The sequence below is a fragment of the Crocodylus porosus genome, unplaced genomic scaffold, assembly GCF_001723895.1.
Source record: "Crocodylus porosus isolate Cpor-Errol unplaced genomic scaffold, CroPor_comp1, whole genome shotgun sequence".
NCBI classification, from domain to species: Eukaryota; Metazoa; Chordata; order Crocodylia; family Crocodylidae; genus Crocodylus; species Crocodylus porosus.
The window spans coordinates 3,650,922-3,670,799 of NW_017728947.1; the positions used below are offsets into that span (position 1 = coordinate 3,650,922).

Consider the following 19,878-nt stretch of genomic DNA (forward strand, 5'->3'; position numbering starts at 1 on the left):
AGGGCGGGCACACAGATACCCGTGCACTCCCCATCGACAGACAGGTAAGTTTTCTTTCTTGTTTATCCTGCCTGGGCTTTGCGGGGGGAGAGGGACAGACTGAGACGCTGGGAGTGTGGGAGGGGAGGGGCAGGGTGCTGCCCCACTCCCTCCTGCACTGTGGGAATTGGCCCCACGACCCAGCCTGCCCAGGGCGCAGTTCACTGTGGGCGGGAGGGCCGGCGGTGGCACTGGGTTCTTCCCAGCACTCGGGGCAGGCTGCGGTGGTGGGAGGGGGGCTGCTGCCTGCCCACCCAAATGCTGCTGCTGCTGAACACAGGAAAAGCCCTGTGCTGCTGTCAGCCCCTGCCTGTAGCCAGCCTGGGCTCAGGGGCAGCTGCAGCAGGCAGCAGTCAGGCTACAAACAGCTGCACTGGGCTCTGCAGCCCCAGCAGCAGCTCCCTGCTGGCAGCGACTGCACGTGCACCCCAAAGCAGAGAATGCATTTATCCCCACTCTCTGCTCTGAGGCACCCATGCAGTCGCTGCCAGCACGGAGCTGATGCCGGGGCTGTGGAGTCTGATGCAGCTGTTTGCATCTTCCCTGCTGCAGCTGCCCAGAGCCCAGGCTGGATACAGGCAGTGCTGGCAGTGACCGAGGGCTTTTCTGGGCTGTGGTGCCTCAGGGCCCACCCCGCTACTGTCTGCTCAGAGCCACGGGATGCTGGAGCCTGGAGAAGCTCCTTTGCAGTCTCCTGGCCGCAGCCAGCCCAGGCTCTGGGTAGCTGCTGCCAGCCACAGTGCCCGGGCTGCTTGCAACAGGGCTTGCAGCCTCCCAGCCGCCTTCTGGGAACAGCTCAGGCTCCATGGCTGGCAGCACCTGCCTAGAGCCTGGGCTGGCAGTGGAGTGCCAACAAAATGGCCTCGCATGCCATGCTCGGCCCGTATGCCCTGGGGGTTGGTGACCCCTGCCCTAAAGACTTACCTCACCATGCCACAGGCCTTTGCTTCTCCTCATCACCCCAACCCTTGCTGCAGCGGCCCCAAAAGTAGCCGACACCACCTGCCTGCATCACAATTGCAGTTGCTACCTGTCCCCTCTTTCTCCCCACTTCCCTCTCTCTCTTCACCCTCCCTACTTCCCTGTCTCTCTCTCTCTCTCTCATCCTATATCCTTGTCTGTCTCTCTCTCTTGCCCTCTTTTCCTCTCTCTCTGTCTCTGTCTCTCTCACCCTCTTTCCCTGTCTCTCTTACTGCTTCCTCCTCTCAAAACTATGGCAAAAAATTTGGCGCACCATGCATTGTGCAGCACTTTAAATTCCCCAGCAATAATTTGGCATGCCACGTTTTGCGCAACACTGGGTTCAGCCCTCCTAGCTTTGGCCAACATCACCTCTAGCCCAGGTACTTCTTGAGCACCCCTGGTGTAAAAGGTAGCAATCCTACCCACACCAGATCAGACATCTGTCATATCACAGCATAATATACGCAGCCCTTCTTCCAACATATGGGACACATTATTGTGGAAAATTGAGTGTTGGGGTACTTACTAAAATTTTCAGAAGTTAGGGGGTACTTGCTACTTAAAAGGTTGAAAAGCACTGCCCTAGGAGACCTTGGTTCCAGGTGCCTTTCACTCGGAGGGGCTTTGAACCTGTATCGCTCTGATATTCTAGCATAGGGCTCTAATCCCAAGGCCACAGGTGAGATATTATTGAGTCCCTTCTTCAATCCTCCTTTTCAAGCTGAGCCACTGCACCTTTTATTTAATATTCAACAGATAAAAGGGATGGGGAACAGTGAAGAAGTTCCTGCCCTGTTGAAAGCAAGGGGCTAGATTGGAACACCCACGATACCTGGCTTTTTGCTGGGTAGAATTTTGTGACTTAAGCCTGTCCATCCTACCCAGCATAGCTATGTTCTTGCCCGGCCAGCGTGCAGCCTCCTGTACATGCTCAGTAGTTGCCTGGCTCCGGTGCGTCCACACTGCGTAGGCACTAGAGTTGCAAACTGTGTAAGTGCCTTATGCAGTTGGAAAACTGCCATTTGGGCACATAAAGGGGAATATTACACTAATTCTTTCCAGGCTGCTCAAATGTACTACATTAAAGCTCATCTCTGGCTCAGATAAAGGCTCATTATTTCTAACTTGCTCTGAGCTCCCATGATGATATGAATCCCCCAAACCAAGGAAAAAATGTAGCTACACAGGAAATCACTTGCTTTTGATTTGGTTATGAAAGTGTCCCTATGGGGTCTCTAAGGAACAGGTAGTTTACACTCATACAAGGAAGAAGTAGGCTGTCGTATGCAAGAAATTGGATAGATTTAATATGCATGTGTAATTACATTTTTATTTGTATTAGTTCAAATATTTTATTTGTATTAGGTCAAATTATTTGACCCAAAGTCTGACATCCTTGTTCAGTTACTATTAAACCTATTCAGAAATTTTTCAATTCAACCTTTTTTGTGAGAAAAAAACATTTTTGTGGGAGTCAGTATTGCTGAATTTTGACTTGAGCAATTTTGAAAAATACTTCAGGATTCAATGTGCTTTCTTTTCAGAATTTAAGTTGATTGTTGTAAAAAAAAATTTAAATGGTCAAAATCAGAAGAAAGCTTTCTGAAATAATTTAAATGAAGTATTTGGAGTGACTTGAACTATTTTTCCCATTATTTTTTTATTCAGATGATTTGTTAAGCTTTCAAATAGCCACCCTAACTTGGGATCGGAAAAGTTTTAGATATCTCAAAAACCAAGTCTTGCCCTGCCCTATTACTGAGTTCTTAAGAAGACATTTGAAGAGTTATACCAGGGCTGATGAAGGAGTAAGGAACTCATGATTTCATGTTTTGAATCTATAGGAAAATCTAAAGCAGGAAGGCTAACTGGCCATGCACTGTAAGAGTAAATTCTCCTTTTCCTGGAGGATTCTCTTCTCTTGTACTCCACTATCTTTAAAAAATGCCTTGGTTTATATTTGGAAATAAACCTGACTCTGCAAAACAATTGGAAGAAGCCCATCATTTATGCTGAGAACAGAGCACTCAATGAATTATATCAGAACTAATACTCTCAAAAAATGTTGGATCATAATAGCAGTTGTTAATAAAAGGCCCTTAATTTTTTTACCTCCAGGAAATGTTGCAAAGCAGTCTCGCTAACTTTATTGTGAATTATTGTATATTAGCCAAAGTACCAAACTCTCAGTATAGTTTTTACTTAAAGTCCAGGACACAAAGGACGGGATGAATTATGAGACTGGTAATGTAATATGGGGCCTTTTGCTTCTAGACCACTAGTTGGAAAAAATGTAGGGTGATAGCATCCATTGGCTTTTACCATTAGTTTGGGTTTGGTGGATTCTGTAAATAAAGTCAGTAGTTTCTGGGTATTAGATACAAAGTATTAACATACACAAGGACTACATTGACTGAAATAAATACAATGCAAACACTGAAAATGTTGAAAATGTGGCAGTAACTGAGGACTTGCCACTCCCACAGACTTTAATGCGATATAAGGAAACTCAGTGCCTAGCAAGATACAGCCTTTAATTGGGAGATAAAGTCTTTCATGAGCGACATCCTCTGGTGAGAAATAAGGTTATAATAAAAAAGATCATAGGTTTATCCAACTGGGCCTTCCTTTGAATTTAAGGTGGTTGATTTTGATCTTGCAATAAGGGATAGATCTTTTGCTTCTTTTTCTGACAAGATTGTGTTCCGCTGGACTTGGAAATTTCATCTAAAAAAGCTCTTAAGAAATAGCATGGAAGAGGATAGTGAGCAATAGCATTTGGTGGACAGTATGAGATAACAGCCTTAGTGTGGAAGCTGGACAGTCCAAGTCAGAGAGGTTGAATGTCCTTGTTTCTTTAGGAGTGATGCACACGGATGCTACTGGTCTGCATTTTTCCCAGCTATTTCATTCCATTGCTCCATTTAGATGGGTTCTTTTTCCCCTTTAAAAGTCTCTCATATGCCCCTTGCCTCCAAGCTTGATGTTTGGAATAAATATGTCCAAGGAAAATTAGAATTAAGGAGCTGATAAACATTGCTGTAGTCAGAGTATGCCCAAGAGGACTGCTGAGAGATCAAAGGCTTGAGACTGTTACCAAACATTGAGCTGAATTTAAGTGGATCACTGTATCTTTGGTAAATTTGCCTGAGAAGGCAATATCACATTTTGTATTATCTTTTATTCAGTTACTTATTTGCTAATAAAAAATGTAATAGAAAAAGCTGTGTCTCATGCTTTGTTATCCACGTTGGAGAAAATTAAGCAACACTAAGAAATTACCTTCTTTTGGTGAGGAAGAATATGCTTCGCTTGTTATAGCACGGTGTGAAGTATTACATCTTTCTTTCTTCCTCTCTTTCTTGACATTTGGCTCAATTTTTCTTGTTTTTCCTTCTCCTATTTTCCTTTCCTTCCTCTCCTCCTTACCGTTCTCCCTGTTGTGTCCCTGCAGGGTGCCCTGCCATTTGACGATGACAATTTGCGGCAGCTATTGGAAAAGGTGAAGCGTGGAGTGTTCCACATGCCACATTTTATCCCCCCGGACTGTCAGAACCTCTTGCGGGGGATGATTGAAGTGGATGCCTCGAAACGGCTCACGGTAAGGGGGCATTTGCTTCCATCAGGCGACTAGAGCAGGACTTTCCATCTCCGTACGTATGTTTGAGTTTCCTCCAAATCTTCCCCCCTTGTGTTTATTTTTGCACAGTTCAGGTAGCTCTGTTCTCCACTGCTGCTGACAGGGGTCTCTCCCTGGAGCATGAATAAAGGGAGGTAGATGAAGGTTTATAGGATAATCTCACTGTCTTTCTTTTTAAAAAATGTTGCGGGCAGTTTATGTTTTGTTTCCACTCTGGTCCTTCATGTAGAAATGGATTCCTCTTGGCAGTAACATCCCTTCATAGATGGAGTACATTTTGGAGTCAGCCTGTACACTCTGGTACCCTAAACTGGCAGAGGGTTTTGTGCCAAGATGGTCTCCCCCCACCCCCTTCCTTTCCTAGGTGTCCCCATCTTTTGCTTTTCTGACTGAAGATATGCTCTATAGTTTCATAGTGCTTAGGGTCAGAAGGGACCTAAACAGATCATCAAATCCGACCCCCTGCCCCAGGCAGGAATGAGTGCGGGGTCATAACACACCAGCCAAATATCTGTCCAGCCTCCTCTTGAAGACCCCCAAGGTAGGAGACAGCACCACCTCCCTTGGGAGCCCATTCCAGAGCCTGGCAGCCCTAACCATAAAGTAATGTCTCCTGATGTCCAGCCTGAACCTTCTCTCCAACAATTTGTGGCCATTATTCCTAGTGACCCGGGTGGTGCCCAGAGGAACAGAGCCTCCCCCAATCCCCGCTGGTCCCCCATGCTGAGTCTGTAAATGGCCACCAGATCCCCTCTCAGCCTTCTCTTGTGGAGGCTGAATAGATTCAAGCCCTTCAGCCTCTCTTCGTAGGGCCTGGCCTGCTGCCCCTTGACCATGCAAATGGCACTCCTCTGGACCCTCTCAACCCTGTTACTCTCTGGACCCTATGTTAGGTAGTCTCCTTTCTTTCAGGATATACTGCCTTCTGTCCTGGACCCTGCGTGCTGTCCTCTGCCAGCATGAATAACAAATGTTTGGAACTGTGTTTTCCCGACTCTTTAGACTTTGTGTTGTATCTTTGTGCACCTTGTGCCCTAGGTACCTCACGCTGAGTCCCCCAAAATACTCCATCTAAGATTAATCCCACCACCATCTGAGACCCTACAGCTTGAGTGCACTGCAGTGATGATATTCTTCACTGACATCATCTTAAAGCTTCCTGGGTAATTTGAAAATGTAACAGTCAAAATAATTTAAAAAAGCAAGATTGCCAGGGGAGGTTTCTGGCTTGATGGGCATTTTTGCCCTTGTAAATCATTTCATCAGGATCTGATGATGATTTTATATGAACTTACGCTTGCAGATTCTGAGTGGGAGTATAAAGAAATGTAAATTTAAAATTCCTCCTGATTCTTCATTCTGCAAAAATATTTCTAAATTAACTCACAGATCAGCACTTGGCATCTCTGCTGAGACTGCTAACAGCAGCATGAGTCTGCACTAGATGGTGGTGATTTGGAGATGCAGATACCAGTCCTCCCTGCCTTACTTCTGAATGCAGCCCAGCACCGGCACTGTGCACTTTGATTCTCACCAGCCACATCTATACAAGACGCTGACTGTGCAGTAGCGTGTTACTATTGCACAGTAGCATCATGTGGCACGAAATGTGCAGAGAAGAGCCACTTGTAAGATTAGAGGCTTGAAGAGCAAGCCAGTACAAGGAAAGACTGACAGATATGGGACTGTTCAGCCTAGAAAAGAAAAGACTTTGGTGGGATTTGGTGGCAGCGTACAAGTATATCGGGGAGAACATCAGGGCTAGGCAAACAACTATTCACCAAAGCGCCCCAGAGGAAAACCAGGAGCAGCAGTCAAACTCCTAGAAGATTTTAGACTGGAAATAAGGAAAAATTTCTTCATGGTTCATGTGACCAGACTCTGAGATAGACTCCCAATGGGGGTGGTGCAGGCACCTACCCTGGAGATCTTCAAAAGGAGACTGGACGCACACCTTGCTGGGATTATCTGACCCAGCAGTCTTTCCTGCCCAGAGCAGGGGGCGTTGGACCTGATGATCTCACGTGGTCCCTTCCAGCCCTAAACTTCTGTGAATTTGTGATACTACTGTGCAGTAGCAACAAGCTACTACACAGTCAGCATCACCAGAAAGTCATTTGGGGACAGTACTGGGCAGTAACACCACTTACTGCACAGTCATTTAGTACTTGTGTATGCAAGTACTAAATGTCTGAGCAGTAGCAATTGTGCAGTCAGTGTCTTGTGTAGATGTAGCCACTCATTACCATACCAGGTCCCATTCTAATTGATGACTCAGAGGTGAAAAGTCCAGAGTGTCATTTTTGATAACCCAAATCAGGAATTTCCCAAGGAAGTTGCATTCTAGTAGAAGAGAACATTTTATCAAATAAAAAATATTTGTTGAAAAGCTCAGTTTTCCCCACTTTTTTTTTGAAGAATATCTTTTTAACTTTTTCAAGTTTTTCATGAAATTCCATGTTTGAGACTTTAATTAGGAGTGTTTTCTAAACAGTAATCAAAGCTTTTTATTTACTGAAATTTTGTCCTCCATGTACAAAATGTTGCTGATGCTTCTGAGGTTTTCAGCAAAAAATGTGGAAAAAATGGAAAATACAGTATTTTAAAGGAAAAAAAATGGGTTCCAAACTATCTTGAAAGAAGACCAATTTAAAAATATTGAATTTTTGCACAAATTATTCATAGCCCTACTCTATGAGACTCTGGTTCTGTCCCACCGAATTTAGAGGGACCCAGAGGAAAATGCTTTCATTAGCAAAAGTACTGACTTAGGCTTGGCAGTCCTAGCTTCCATCCCCTGTTTTGCCACAGACTTTCTTAATGAACCTGGGCACGTCACTTTGCTTCTCTGTGCCTCAGTTCCCTGCCTATAACATAGTTAGCACTACTTCCCTACTTACTGGGCTATTTGATGTAGTGGGAGCCATATACATAATCATGAGCAAGGATCCTGGTTTTCTCTCATAAAAAAAATTATCCCCAATTTTTGGATATATAGATACGTAGATATATACATTGTGGGGTTTCATTTTAATCACAGAAAAATGGGGATTTTGGGTTACTTTTTAATTTGAAAATTAGGGATTTTTTTATCAGAGAAAACCAGAATCCCTGCTTTTGACAAATACCCAGTTCAACACCAATTCAACCTTAATAGTGAACAGCATGCTATCTTGTTTTCTACTTATAGAAGTCTTCAGCTTGTTTAGCAGCTGTAGAATAAGCAAGTAGGGCTGGAAGGGACCTTATGAGCCCCCTGCCTAAGGCAGGATTATCCCATCCTAACCAGGACTAAATCATGCCAACCAAGTGTCTGTCCAAACTGCTCATGAAAATTACTAGGGATGAAGATTCCACAAAGTCTCTAGGAGCCTGCTCCAATGCTTAGCCACCCTTACAGTCAGAAATGTCCTCCTAATTTCCATCCTAACTTTCCTCTGCTGCTCTTTGAGGCCATTGCTCCTACTCCTATCCCCTACAGCCATAAAGAAAAGCCTATCTGCATCCTCTCTGTAGTTGTCCTGCAGGTATTTCAAGACTATTATTGAATCCCTCCTCAGTCTTCTCTTCTGACTAAATAACCCTGGCTTCTTCAACTTTTTCTCATAAGTCATGTTTCCCATGCTTCTAATCATTTTTGTCACTCAGCATTGGACTCTTTCCAAACTATCCACATCTTTCTTGAAGTGTGGGGTCCAAAACTGGACACAGTACTCCAGGTGAGGCCTCACAAGTGCAGAATAGATCATATTACTGTTGGCTTATATTCAGGACTATTGGTTCATGTTCAGCTTATGGTCTATTTTAACCCACAGGTCTTTTTCTGCAGTACTGCAGCTTAGTCAGTCTGTATTTCTACATGCGGTTATTCTGTCCCAAATGCAGGATTTTGCACTTATCCCTGTCGAATTTCATCTGCTTGATTGTGAACCATTTTTCCAGTTTACCCAGGTCATTCTGGGTCCCAGCCCTGTCCTCCAAAGTGTCTACAACTCCACCCAGATTGGTGTCATCCACAAATTGCTAAATGTGCACTCAATCCCACAGTCCAAATCATTACTAAAAATAGTAAACTATACCTGACACAGGACAAACCCTAGGGAACCTCACTTGATACTTCCTCCCAACTAGACATTGAGCTACTGATAACTACTTTTTGAGTACACTGATCCAACTAGTTACGTATCCACCTTACAGTACTTTAGTCTATATTTCCTTAGCTTGTTAATAAGAATGTCATGGATATCCACACAGATCTGAGCAATTCAGATGTTCCTATTTTACTCACAAAGACCCAGACCCAATGAACTGAGGGCAATAAACTAGCACTTCTCTTACTGTAAAAGTTTAGTTTTAGGGAACATAATTCAAGAAAGACATAGACAAATGAGAAAAAATCAGTTATAATTTGGAGGGCGGAGATTCAGCGCACAGTTAACAAATTTGAAGGTGACACTAAGCTGGGTGGAGTTGCACACAATTTAGAGGATAAGACAAGGATTCAGAATGACCTAGATAAAATGAAGATATGATCCAAAAATCAATGGAATGAAATTCAGTAAAGACAAGCACAAAGTCCTGTACTTAAGATGGAATAAACATATCCATAAATCCAGACTGTAAAATGATGGCTTGGACGTGGGGGGTTATAGTGACTGTAACCTGAGCCAACAGCGTGTGGTTTTTGCAAAAAGAACCTGTATTGTACTGGGCTGTATTAATAGGAACATTTCTTGCAAACCAACAGAAGTGACTCTTTCACTCTCTGAGGCACTGGTAAAATCTCACCTGGAGTCCTGAGTCCAGTTTGAGCACCGTATTTCAAGAAAGACATGGACAAAATAGAAAGAGTTCAGCGGAGAGCAGCAAAAATGATGAAAGGGCTAGGAAACGTCTATTGTCTGTGGCTGCAAGGGACAGGACAAGAAATAATAGGCTTAAATTGCAGCAAGGGAAAATTAGGTCAAGTATTAGGAAGAACTTTTTCATTATGAATTGGTTAAGCTTTGGAACAGATTACCTACAGACATTGATAGTTTCTAAGAGCAGGATAGAAAAACATTTGGTTGAGACAGTTTGGACCAGGGGTGCTTAATCCCTGGCCTGCAGTCCAGGTCCAGCCCCTGACACTGTCTTCTGGCCAGCAAGATGGGGAGCAACATGGGCTGTGGCCCTACACACTAGATTGGACATGCATGATCTGCTTTCTGGTACATGGGGCCAGGTGGGGTGGCTTGGGGGCCCAGGTCCCAGTCCCGGTGCATGGGGGCAGGTGGTGTCAGTGTGGGGTCCTGTAGCCTGATCCCAGTGCTCAGACCCAATGCAGGCAAGCAGGCCTAATCCTGGTATCTAAAGTAAAATCCAGCCTGCAGGGCCAGAAGCTTGAGCACCATTGGTTTAGACAGCAAAAGGGGCAGGCAGTGGGACAGCAGAGGGGCCAAATAGAAGCAGCACAGGATCCTGGGACTTGTTCCTGGAGTGGGGCCAGGCAGAGGCTCTGGGACCCAATCCTGGCATGTTACGCCAGGCAGAGGCAGACCAATATCCCAGGGCCCAATCCCAGCACAAAGGGGCCAGCCAAAGCCATGTGGTGCCCAATCTTGGCATGCAGACCCAATCCCAGCACATGGGGCCCATTATGGCCCATGGACTGGTACCATGCCATTCGTTGAGCCCAAGGTACCAAAATGCTGAATAGCACTGCTTCAAATGGTAGAGAGGACAGGCAGAGGTTGGCTTAGGTGACCTCCTGAGATCCACTCCAGCCCTGCTTTCCTATAATTCTGGGCTTCTGTAGTTGGGGCTGACTGGATGTTTGGGATTGTTTACTGCAGCAAAGTGCATGCCCAAGAGGAGGAGAAGGGAGGCCCATGTCTTTCCAGAGTGACTCGCTCCTAAGTCTGATCAGAAAGCAAAGCTATTATTTCAATTTTTAAAAAATATTTTGTTTGTAGTACTTGTTTATGTTAACGCTCCTGCTCTCATTACTGTGAGGGCTGAAAAATTGATCAGGAAAAGTTCATCCTTCTGCTGTCCCCCTCCCTTTCTTAGATGGTCTTGAGTGTAAGCTCTTAAGCAAAGGTTTAATTTCACTCAGCCTCAGTTCTCCATTTCTAATATAGGAGTAACTATCTCACTGGTTTATTTAAAATATACGTTCTTTAGAGCATGGAGTGCCTCTTTCTGTGGGTTTGCACAGTACCAAGCAAAGTACGGCTCTGATTTGTGTCGGACTCTCTAGATGATCCTGTATTACAAATAATATTAATTAGGATTAATAATTATTAATTACAATAACTATAATATGTCAGCAGTGCTTTCTTCTGCTTTCACTTTGCATTCTGTTTGGCTATGAAAATCTCTCAGTATGACACACCAGGTGTAAGGATTGAACATAGAACTGTTCTTGAATGAAGATGGCTCTTGATAAATGAACTGGCCTGACAAATGGGTTGACTTAGGGTAAACAGACCACACTCAAAATAGCACAGCGTAGAGATGAGTCAAACCAACAGCCTTTGTATGAGTGCCCACAAATATCATGGAGAGTTTGTATCTGGAGCAGAGCTTTTTAGCTTGGCCCATCACTACGCCAAGGCAGCTGCTCTGTTGAGGCCACTGCTTGTCACGCTGCCAATATTGTCCCATTGTTTCCTTGTGGTCCCCCATCTGCCTGTCTACAGCCATCTGTTGTTTCCTGATTCACACTTAGACTGAAAGCTCTTTGGGGGAGCTTTCAGTCTTTTTTGTTCTGAGTTTGTACAGTGCCTAGCACAATGGGATTCTGGCCCAGGAGCAAGGCTCCTAGGCACTGCTTGAGTTCAAATAAATAATATCCATTGGATTCATTTTTTCCCAAAGCTTTCACACTGGGAATTAGCCCCCTCTCCTTCCAGGGTCATCATTTGAGCTTTCAGGAAGCCTCCACTGTCTCTGTGCATGTGCACTGTATCTGTGCCTGCTTTTTGTTGTTTCAAAGACAGCATCATGTGACCATTGCCTGCAGTGGTTGAGAGAGAGAAGGAAGCAGAACTTTTACAGCCTCTATAAAATGGCATTAAATTTGGCAAACCTCTGTGCAAACAGTGAGAAAACCCTCTGGGAAAGGCTGTTAAATGGCCTTCATCGCTTAAATGAATTTAAACCTTGTGTTTAAAGGAAGACAGGAGAAGTGAGATTGGCTCCCACAATGGATCACCCTCCTTTACTCTGCATAGTAAAAAAGCTACAGACTTCTTGTCAAAACTAATCGCCCTTCCATAACCCCTCCTGTCACTTTAATGCGGATGAAAAGCAACAAAGCATTAATTAATTACCTGAAAAAAAGCAGTGAAGATGTTGGCAGCAGCAAGCACACTTGCACAGTATTATATTAACATTTCAATGAAATTATATTTAAATCAGTATAGACATTGGTTTTGCAGAGTACTCTTCATACCTGAGGTATCCCAAAGGGCTTTCCACTAATGATTTTAATTATTTTAATACAGGCAGTGCTGCTGTTGTGTGGGCAAACAGTAGTCATTGTGCAGTCAGCAAGAGCTGTCACATACTCTTGTATATATTTTTATGGGGCAGTCCACTTTTTGTAAAGGCTCTGGGATCTTTCACATAATCTGGAATGGCTAACAGAGACAGGCAGAAGGGACTTCAATTTAATGGCTCAACTGAAGGAGCCTGAAGAAGTTTTGACTAGGACATGAACTTGTGACTCCCTGCTCTGTCTTGGAGACTGACATGCTGTCACCTGAACCATGCTGATATTTTTGCATATCACAAACACAAGAGGACAGCCAACACACTGGGTGTGTCTACATGTGGGCATTTAATGTGCATTTGCCCAATTTAAGGCACATTAAAGGTACATGTCTACACGTGTGTGTCCTTAACGTGCCTAAAAATGGTGATTTTAGACTAATCATTCCTAAATTTGGTACTTGCATAAAGCAAGTATCAAATTTAGGCTCAATTAGTTAAAGTGCATTAACACACATATAGCATGTTAATGCACATTAATGCAGGGCCTTTAGTGCTGGGTCTGCTCCTGGCTGGCCACCTCTCATGGTCCAGGGCTGGGCTGTTCTCTGGCAGCCCTTAGCTGCAGTCTGTAAAGGCCTCCTGCCATTGTGTGCCTTAGGGCATACATACCAGGAGCTTAGACATGCATGTTGCTGTGTTCAGGAGCCCATCAGGCCCCATGCGCCCCACTGGGCAGGACCAGACAGCCTCTGCCAGTCCTGTCCCCTAGGTAGAGCTGCTCGTTGGCCACAAGGAAATGTTGTAAAGGACTGCAGTCTGCTGCATCCCTTGCCCATGCCTGAGATTCCTCCCAGGGCTGCTGCCCCTGCTCTCTATGGCAGCAGGGCCAGCACCTGCTCCTGCTCACCTCCAGCTCTGTCTCTTTGCAGGCACTGTAGTGAAGCACCTATGCAGCAAGGGTCCCTTTCCCTGGTCATGCCCCTGTCCTGGGTGCTGCTGGCAGCCCACCAGGGTGGCATCGCAGGGACAGCCTCACAGGGGCCCAGACAGTCATGCAGGGGTCCAGCACATCCTGCCCATCAAGTCCTGGCCCTGCCCCTGTGCCCACGCCCATTCCAAGTGCCTGGAGCCCTAATTGAACTTAAGACGAGGTACACAACCATGTAGAGCTCTGGGGCAGGGCCAACATCCAGAGACAGTTTGTGTGGGGTGGGCGCTTAAACACTCACATTTATGAGGCCATTTCAACCAGAATGTTTGCACGAGGCCACTCCTGGATGGCACAGCAGTGCTGCGTGAAGACAAAGGTCTTGCAGGCACAGTGGATGGCCATGACTGACTTAAATCGTCGGTCCAGTCATGCCTGTAAGACCAGGCCCTTTATATAGGAGCTGACCTGCATTTGGTACCCTGGAAGAGAGGCCACACCTCTACAGGTCCCATGAGCAGGGACGGCCTGCTCTTGCCCACACCCCACCCTGATGCCTCCAGTGATGCATCACTGGAGGACGGGACCTTAGGCCTTCAGCACCCCACCCTACCCACTTCCCTGGCTGCTGTATCCATTGGCAACTCGTGGAGCCATGCCCAGCAGCTGCCTCACCCTCAGCCCAGCCCCATACATCACCACAAGGAGCATCCGGGCACACCACCAGTCACCAGCAGCTGCACCTCTTCTTTGTGAGGGCTCTGGCTGTGTGCTGGCCTGCCGGTTCATCACAGGCTGTGGACACGGGGTGCAGCCAGGCGCTGTCACTGATAGAGAGCCCCGCGCCAAGCTGCCAGCATCACCAGCTCTGAACACATGGTAAGTCCTCTACTGAGGGCCCTCCCAGTCCCTGGCCCTGCTCTGCCCCCGCCCCTGCCCCTGGCCTTTCCCCTGGTCCCTGCCCCCACTCCCTGCCCAGCCCACCCATACTCTCCTGGCCCCAGGTTCCCCCTCCACAGAACACAGAGAGGTGGGACACAGTTCAGAACTTTTTTGAGAAGCCTGTGTCCCCACAACTGGGTGGGCACAGGCCTCTCGCACGGCAAGGAAGGCAGCAATCCCCATGGCGATGTCCTCAGCAGCAGGGGGAGGGATGTATAGCACTGCAACAGGTAGCCCTTCAGGAAGTAGTGGAGGTTGCAGGGCAGCTTGGGCTTGCCCCCTGCACTGTCATAGCTCAGGGTCCAAACCAGGACTGCTGGTGTGCCCAGGGCACCAGCAGAATTATCATGAGCAGGACGTAATGGCTTATGCAGCCCTTCACCTGTACAAACAGCTCATCATGCACTGCCTAGGGCACACACAGCAGTGGCACACTCAGGGTGCGCCGGCAGTGCAGGGGAGAGGGTTGGCCCTGAGGCACCTCCCTGGAGAGGCCCTTCACCCCAGTTGTCTGGGAGTCCCACACACCCTGAGCTTGGGCAGTATGGGCTGGGCAGCAGTGCAACAGAGTGTTTGGCCCCTGTCTGGAGTTGCCAGCAGCCTAGTCTGGCCCGCCCTGGGTAAAGGCAGGGCAGGCAGGCTGCCTCTGGCCAGTGGCCTGCTGGCCCTGTGAAAGCAAGTGGGGCTGGAGGACTCAGCTGGCAGCCGCCTGGGCCCAGCCCTACCCAGACAGCTTACCATGGTCCCTGGCCACCCACACAAAGCCAACCTACAATCTGAGGCCGGGCAGTGTAGCACCTCTGGTGCAGAGCATCCTATCTCTGCAATGTTGCAAGCTCACATAAAAGCTTTCTTTCTCTTGCCTCTGCAGGGTCAACATCTGGATGCAGGAGAGAGTTTGCAGGGCACTGAGGGAGTGCCACATCAGGGTTGCTGCCACCCACTGCTGGAGTTGCCCAGACATGCCAACTGTTCTAGCAGCACACCAGGGACTGAACCCTCTGGCTCCCGCAGCTGGTGGCAGCAGTTGAGAACTAGGTGGTGTGAGACCAGGCATGGCAGCAGGCTCAGGAGCTGGCCTGGCAGGATGAGGACATTGCCCAGGAGATTGCCTACAAGGAGACACGGGACCTGGTACAGCAGGGGCACTGGGCCCTGCAGCAACTGGCCAGTCAGGGCCCCTGGGTCCTGCCTGCTGCCCCACAGCAGCCCCCCATCTGAGCCTGGGAGGAGGGCTTTCACCACCTCCCACCTGCAGGAGCCCCCAGCATTCACGACAGACCCCAGACCCACAAGGGAACTGTCCACAGTCAGGTGTTGGCCGCCTGCTTCTGGCTTATGTGCGCTGAACACCCCCACCCCACAGGTCCCCACTCTGGTACTCAGACAAAGAATGAGACTGATGTATATAGTTTTCAGTGCTTGGGAGGAGTGTATTTTATTGTTGGCAGGCAGGGAGGATGGTGGAGAGGCTCTGTGTGTCAGGGAGGGAGGAGGAGGGGGCTTTATTGGCTGAAGAGTAAGGTGTTGGGGGTAGGGGTGGGGGGTGCAAGGGGAATAAAGGTTTTCATTACAAATATGAGTGTGTCCTGGAATGGTGCTTGGGGGTGTGCAGGGGGTAGGGAGTGTGTGGATTGCGTGGTAGACGGCTTTTGGCAGGGACAGTCAGGCACTTCTCTGTGTCCTAGTGCTCCAGGTGGGGCCAGAGCTGTTGCAGTAGGTCTTCAGAGGTGGCCCAGGTTGTCTGGAATGCATCACCCCCCTGGTCATCATCCCATTCCTGCAGCAGGATGCACTATCAACAGTGCTGGCTGATGCAGTGGGCCCAGAGGTGGTGGGGCTGGTGGAACAGGAGGGCGGTAGTGTCCTGGATCCCATGGTTGCTGGGGCTGGCAGCAGCAGCTGTGCAGCAGTGGGGGCCCTGGAATACCGTGTACCTGCTGTCCAACAGGTGGCTGGAGCAGGTGTGGGAGTCAAGCTGCACTGAGTGGCTGGTGCATGGAATGGTGATGGGTGAGCAGAACAGCTGCAGCAGCCCTGAGGAGCTGGGGACCCTGTCCCTGCGCTCTAGGGCCAGGATCTGGGGCAGGCAGGGCTGGGAAGTGCAGCTGCAGCAGGAGCAGAGCAGATGCTTTCTGCCTGTGTCTGCCACACTGCTTCTCTGACACAGGAAGCATCACCCCAGAGGTCACAGAATGGAGGGTGTGCTTTCAAGATGGCTTCTGGGTGTTGGCAGCTGGCTCCAGCTTCAACATAGCTGCAAAGTGCTGGCAGCCATGTGTCCGGAGTCTGGAGTTCCCCCCCAGTGGCCACAGGAGCACATGACAGGGCTGTACTGACCTGGAACTAAAGTTAGTCCCAAGTCCCACCACATGTAGACATCTGCCAAAAAATGCTTAATGCTCATTAGCTTAATGCACGTTAAATTTAAGCCTCTTAAATTCACATGTAGACACGCCCACTGAGAGGCAGAGAAGAGTGTGGAAGAGGCACATGTGAAAAAGATTTGGACATAGCTTAGCTGTATCATCTATGCCTTGTCTGAAATCATTAACGGCTTCATCCCTTCACATCGTGTGCACTATATACCAGGTCGAGTACTTGTGCTCTTTGGGGTGGCTTTCTTGTGTGAGATGGAAGTAGTTACCACAATGTAAGGGGACCTCCTCAAAAATCATACCCTAGGGTCTTACCATTTGCCAGAACTGGTGATTGGCTATGTTAGAATCCTGTCCCAGAGAAAAGGGGGGAAAAGAGAAGAGGTACAAGCTGGGCTGACTATTTAATCTGTTTGTACAGCACCTTGCACATTGGGTTCCTGGACCAAGGCTGGGGTTCCTAGGTTTAACCACAGTATGTGTAATATATAATACTAATGCATAATATTAATGCTTCCTGGGTGTAGGTTCTCAGTGCAGGTAGAATTCACCCATTGGTCCCAAGGTCATGATTACTTTCCCTTACCATATTGCTAAACTGGGAATGGATCATGGCTAAGTGAGCGGGTATTTTTGGTGGTGAATAGAAGGAGGGTACAGCATGGAAAGGTGGCTACATGCCACCCTCGGCCAGGCTTTTCAGAATGAAAAGGTCAGAAGGACATGAACGATTCTGCTATTTTTAAGCCCAAACACCTAAGCTCCACAGACTGAACAACACAGGATAATACTGCAGGCCTGCATATGCACTCTTCTCACCTGCACACAGACATGGCTGCTGCTTCTGCTTCATGATTATGAAGAGGAGCCTGGGAAATCCAGTTGGGGCTTTTGCATGAGTGGGAATATTACAACAGCAGACTTAACCTTTGCTTTCTGAGGTTTTGTTTACATTGCAGTCGGAGGAATGATTGCAGAAGTGTAGACGTACCTGAGTTAACTTTAATCTGGCCAGCTCGAGAACCAGGAGCAGGAAAGCCACCTGGTGGCATAAGTTTTGAATCCATTTGTACCAGACTGCCCTAAGTAGACACCTGGACAGCTGTGATGCTAATGGTACCCCAGCTGGCCAGATGAAAGCAAGCTCAGGTGTACCTCCATATGCTCCCATGACTGCAGTGTGCATATGGCCCCAGTTCTAAAGGAGATTGTTCGTATCTCATCCTTCCCCTGCTGCCCACCTGCCATGCTTTTCTAAGTCACATTTCCTTGTTTCTTTTATTCCAGAAAAAACCCTGTCGTGCTTAACAAATGATCTCATAAAGACTCAGCCACAGCTATGCTGAGGTTTCCAGGGCGAGCTGTTGTTATATAATGGACAGACACATTTGATTCCTCTCTGTCTTTACGTTGGTCTCTGCCTCTAAGCGTCTGTCTGTCCCTCTCTGGTTTTGGCTTGCCAGTTCCCATTAGTCTGGAAATGAAGTGGAAAGCAATAAGAGTGGGACAGCTGTCTCCGTTCTTGCTGACCGGTTTAATGGGCCTCAGATTTCCTCTTACAGCCGTTAGCACTTGAGTTTCCTTCCAGCTCTCCCTCCAGCCTTTCGCTATCGTGCTGTACCAGCCCATGTATGCACACAGCAAGTGCACACGTTGCACAACACGTGCACAAAGGTTCCTGTCTTGGCACCCAGGAATGGTCCTTTTCTTCTGGGATCCTGCTGCAGACACACAAGTTTAGAAAGGATTTACTGCAAGGGGTTTATATGAGCTGGTGTTGTTCTCTCTCTCCATCAGGGAGAAGAGTTCTGTATGGACATTTTTTGTCTTTGTTTTTTCCCATCCTTGTAGAAATGTGTTCCCACCATGAAACAGTTTCTGGGTCTTGCCTATTGTAGGTAAACGTTGCTACTGTCAAACTTTGCTCATTGTCCCATTCTTCTCTGTACACATAACTATCCATTTAGCACTCATAGCAGCATTGTTCCATCATCCTTCTATAAGGAATGTAGGACTGGAGTGGAAATAGTGCAGGCCCACTGAGGAAACTGGTGTATGCACCATAGGTGCCAGGGTATTAAATATTATTACCAGAGCATGCAATCTCACTTCACTTTGCCTCCATGAAGCTGCTAAGTTCTGATGTGGCCCATCAGGAGTGATTCATGGTAGAAGATCAGCCTCATGTTGTCATCACTTACTTCATCTTTCTGAACTTGTCCCTCCTTTCCATTCTTCTCTCATTAAAAAAACTCCTATTAAGAATATCAGACTTGCTATTGAAGTGGGAGCATCAGACAGTCAAGAGACCTTGTATGTGTCACTGTATAGGAATTATAGAGCTGGAAGGGACCTCAAGAGATCATGCAGTTCAACACCCTACACTGAGACAGTATCAAGTATACTTCAGCTTTCCTTGGGAGATGTGTATCTAACCCAGTTATTCTCAATCAAGGTGTCATGAGATCCATCTACGGGTGCTGTGGGTTGCTTCACAATGTTAGCACTGATAAGTGCGCAAACACCTCCACATGATTCACAAGCTAAACCCAGAGATTTCAAATACGAATCCATAGCATCAAAAATATATTGCTGGCCTACTGTTGTCTTCCTGAGTTCTTTGCAACGGAAGAGTCGCTCTAGTATTTTTCCACATTCAAAAAAATAAGTGAAAGCTAGAAGCAAAAGCTAAGAGGTAGGCAGACATGGTTCTTTGGGTAAATCCGACATCTTTTATTGGACCAGCTCAAATAGTTGGTCTAATAAGTAAACCTACCCGAAACCTACACCCCTGAAAGCTAAGAGCTGGCATTTTCTGAGGTGTGCTTTGCGTCACACCACAGGTCTAACCTGTTCTTAAAAACCTCCAGTGAAGCTTGCTACATTTCTTCTTGCAGTGTTTCACTACCCCAACAATATTTCCTAAAGTCCAACCTCAGACTTCTTTGCTGCAAATTAAGCTGACTTTCTTCTGGTCCTTCTCCAAGACTACTTTATAACAACCTTGTGTACATTGGAAGACCGTTATCAGGGCTTCCCTTAGTCTTTTGTTCTAGATTAGTCTTCCCTTCCTTCAACCTTTCCATATACATGATGTTTACATACCTGTTAGCATTGTTATTACCGTCCTCCTGATCGCTTCCAGTTTGTCTGTGTCTTTCTTCAAGTGTGGTGCCCCAAACTTGACATAGTACTCCTCCTCTAGGCTCAACGACCACAGAGCAGAGCAGAATGTTTATCGCCTGTGTTGTAACCACAGCACTCCTAAATTAATACAACTTGGTATGAGCTGTACCTTTTCTGTAACCACATCACTATGTTAAGTAGTATTTAGTTTCTGATCCAGTGTAATCATAGATTCTTCTCTGCCATATTGTTGTCTACTCCAATATCCCCCATTTTCTATTTATGCATTTGATTTCCGCTTACTAAGTTTAGCACTTTACACTTGCATCTATTGAATTTCTTTTTGGTTTCAGACCATTTCTCTTATTTGTCCAGGTCATTTC

At 46.9% G+C, this 19,878-nt stretch overlaps 1 protein-coding gene across 5 annotated transcripts in view; it reads left to right on the forward strand.

The window, feature by feature from the left end:
* BRSK2 (BR serine/threonine kinase 2) overlaps positions 1–19,878 on the forward strand; it is a 488,884-nt gene that overhangs the window by 397,891 nt on the left and 71,115 nt on the right. For all 5 annotated transcript variants that reach the window (XM_019552172.1, XM_019552173.1, XM_019552174.1 and 2 more), the window contains exon 10: positions 4,457–4,603. In XM_019552172.1, the coding sequence (XP_019407717.1) occupies positions 4,457–4,603 (147 nt within the window). The remainder of the gene's footprint in view (positions 1–4,456; positions 4,604–19,878) is intronic.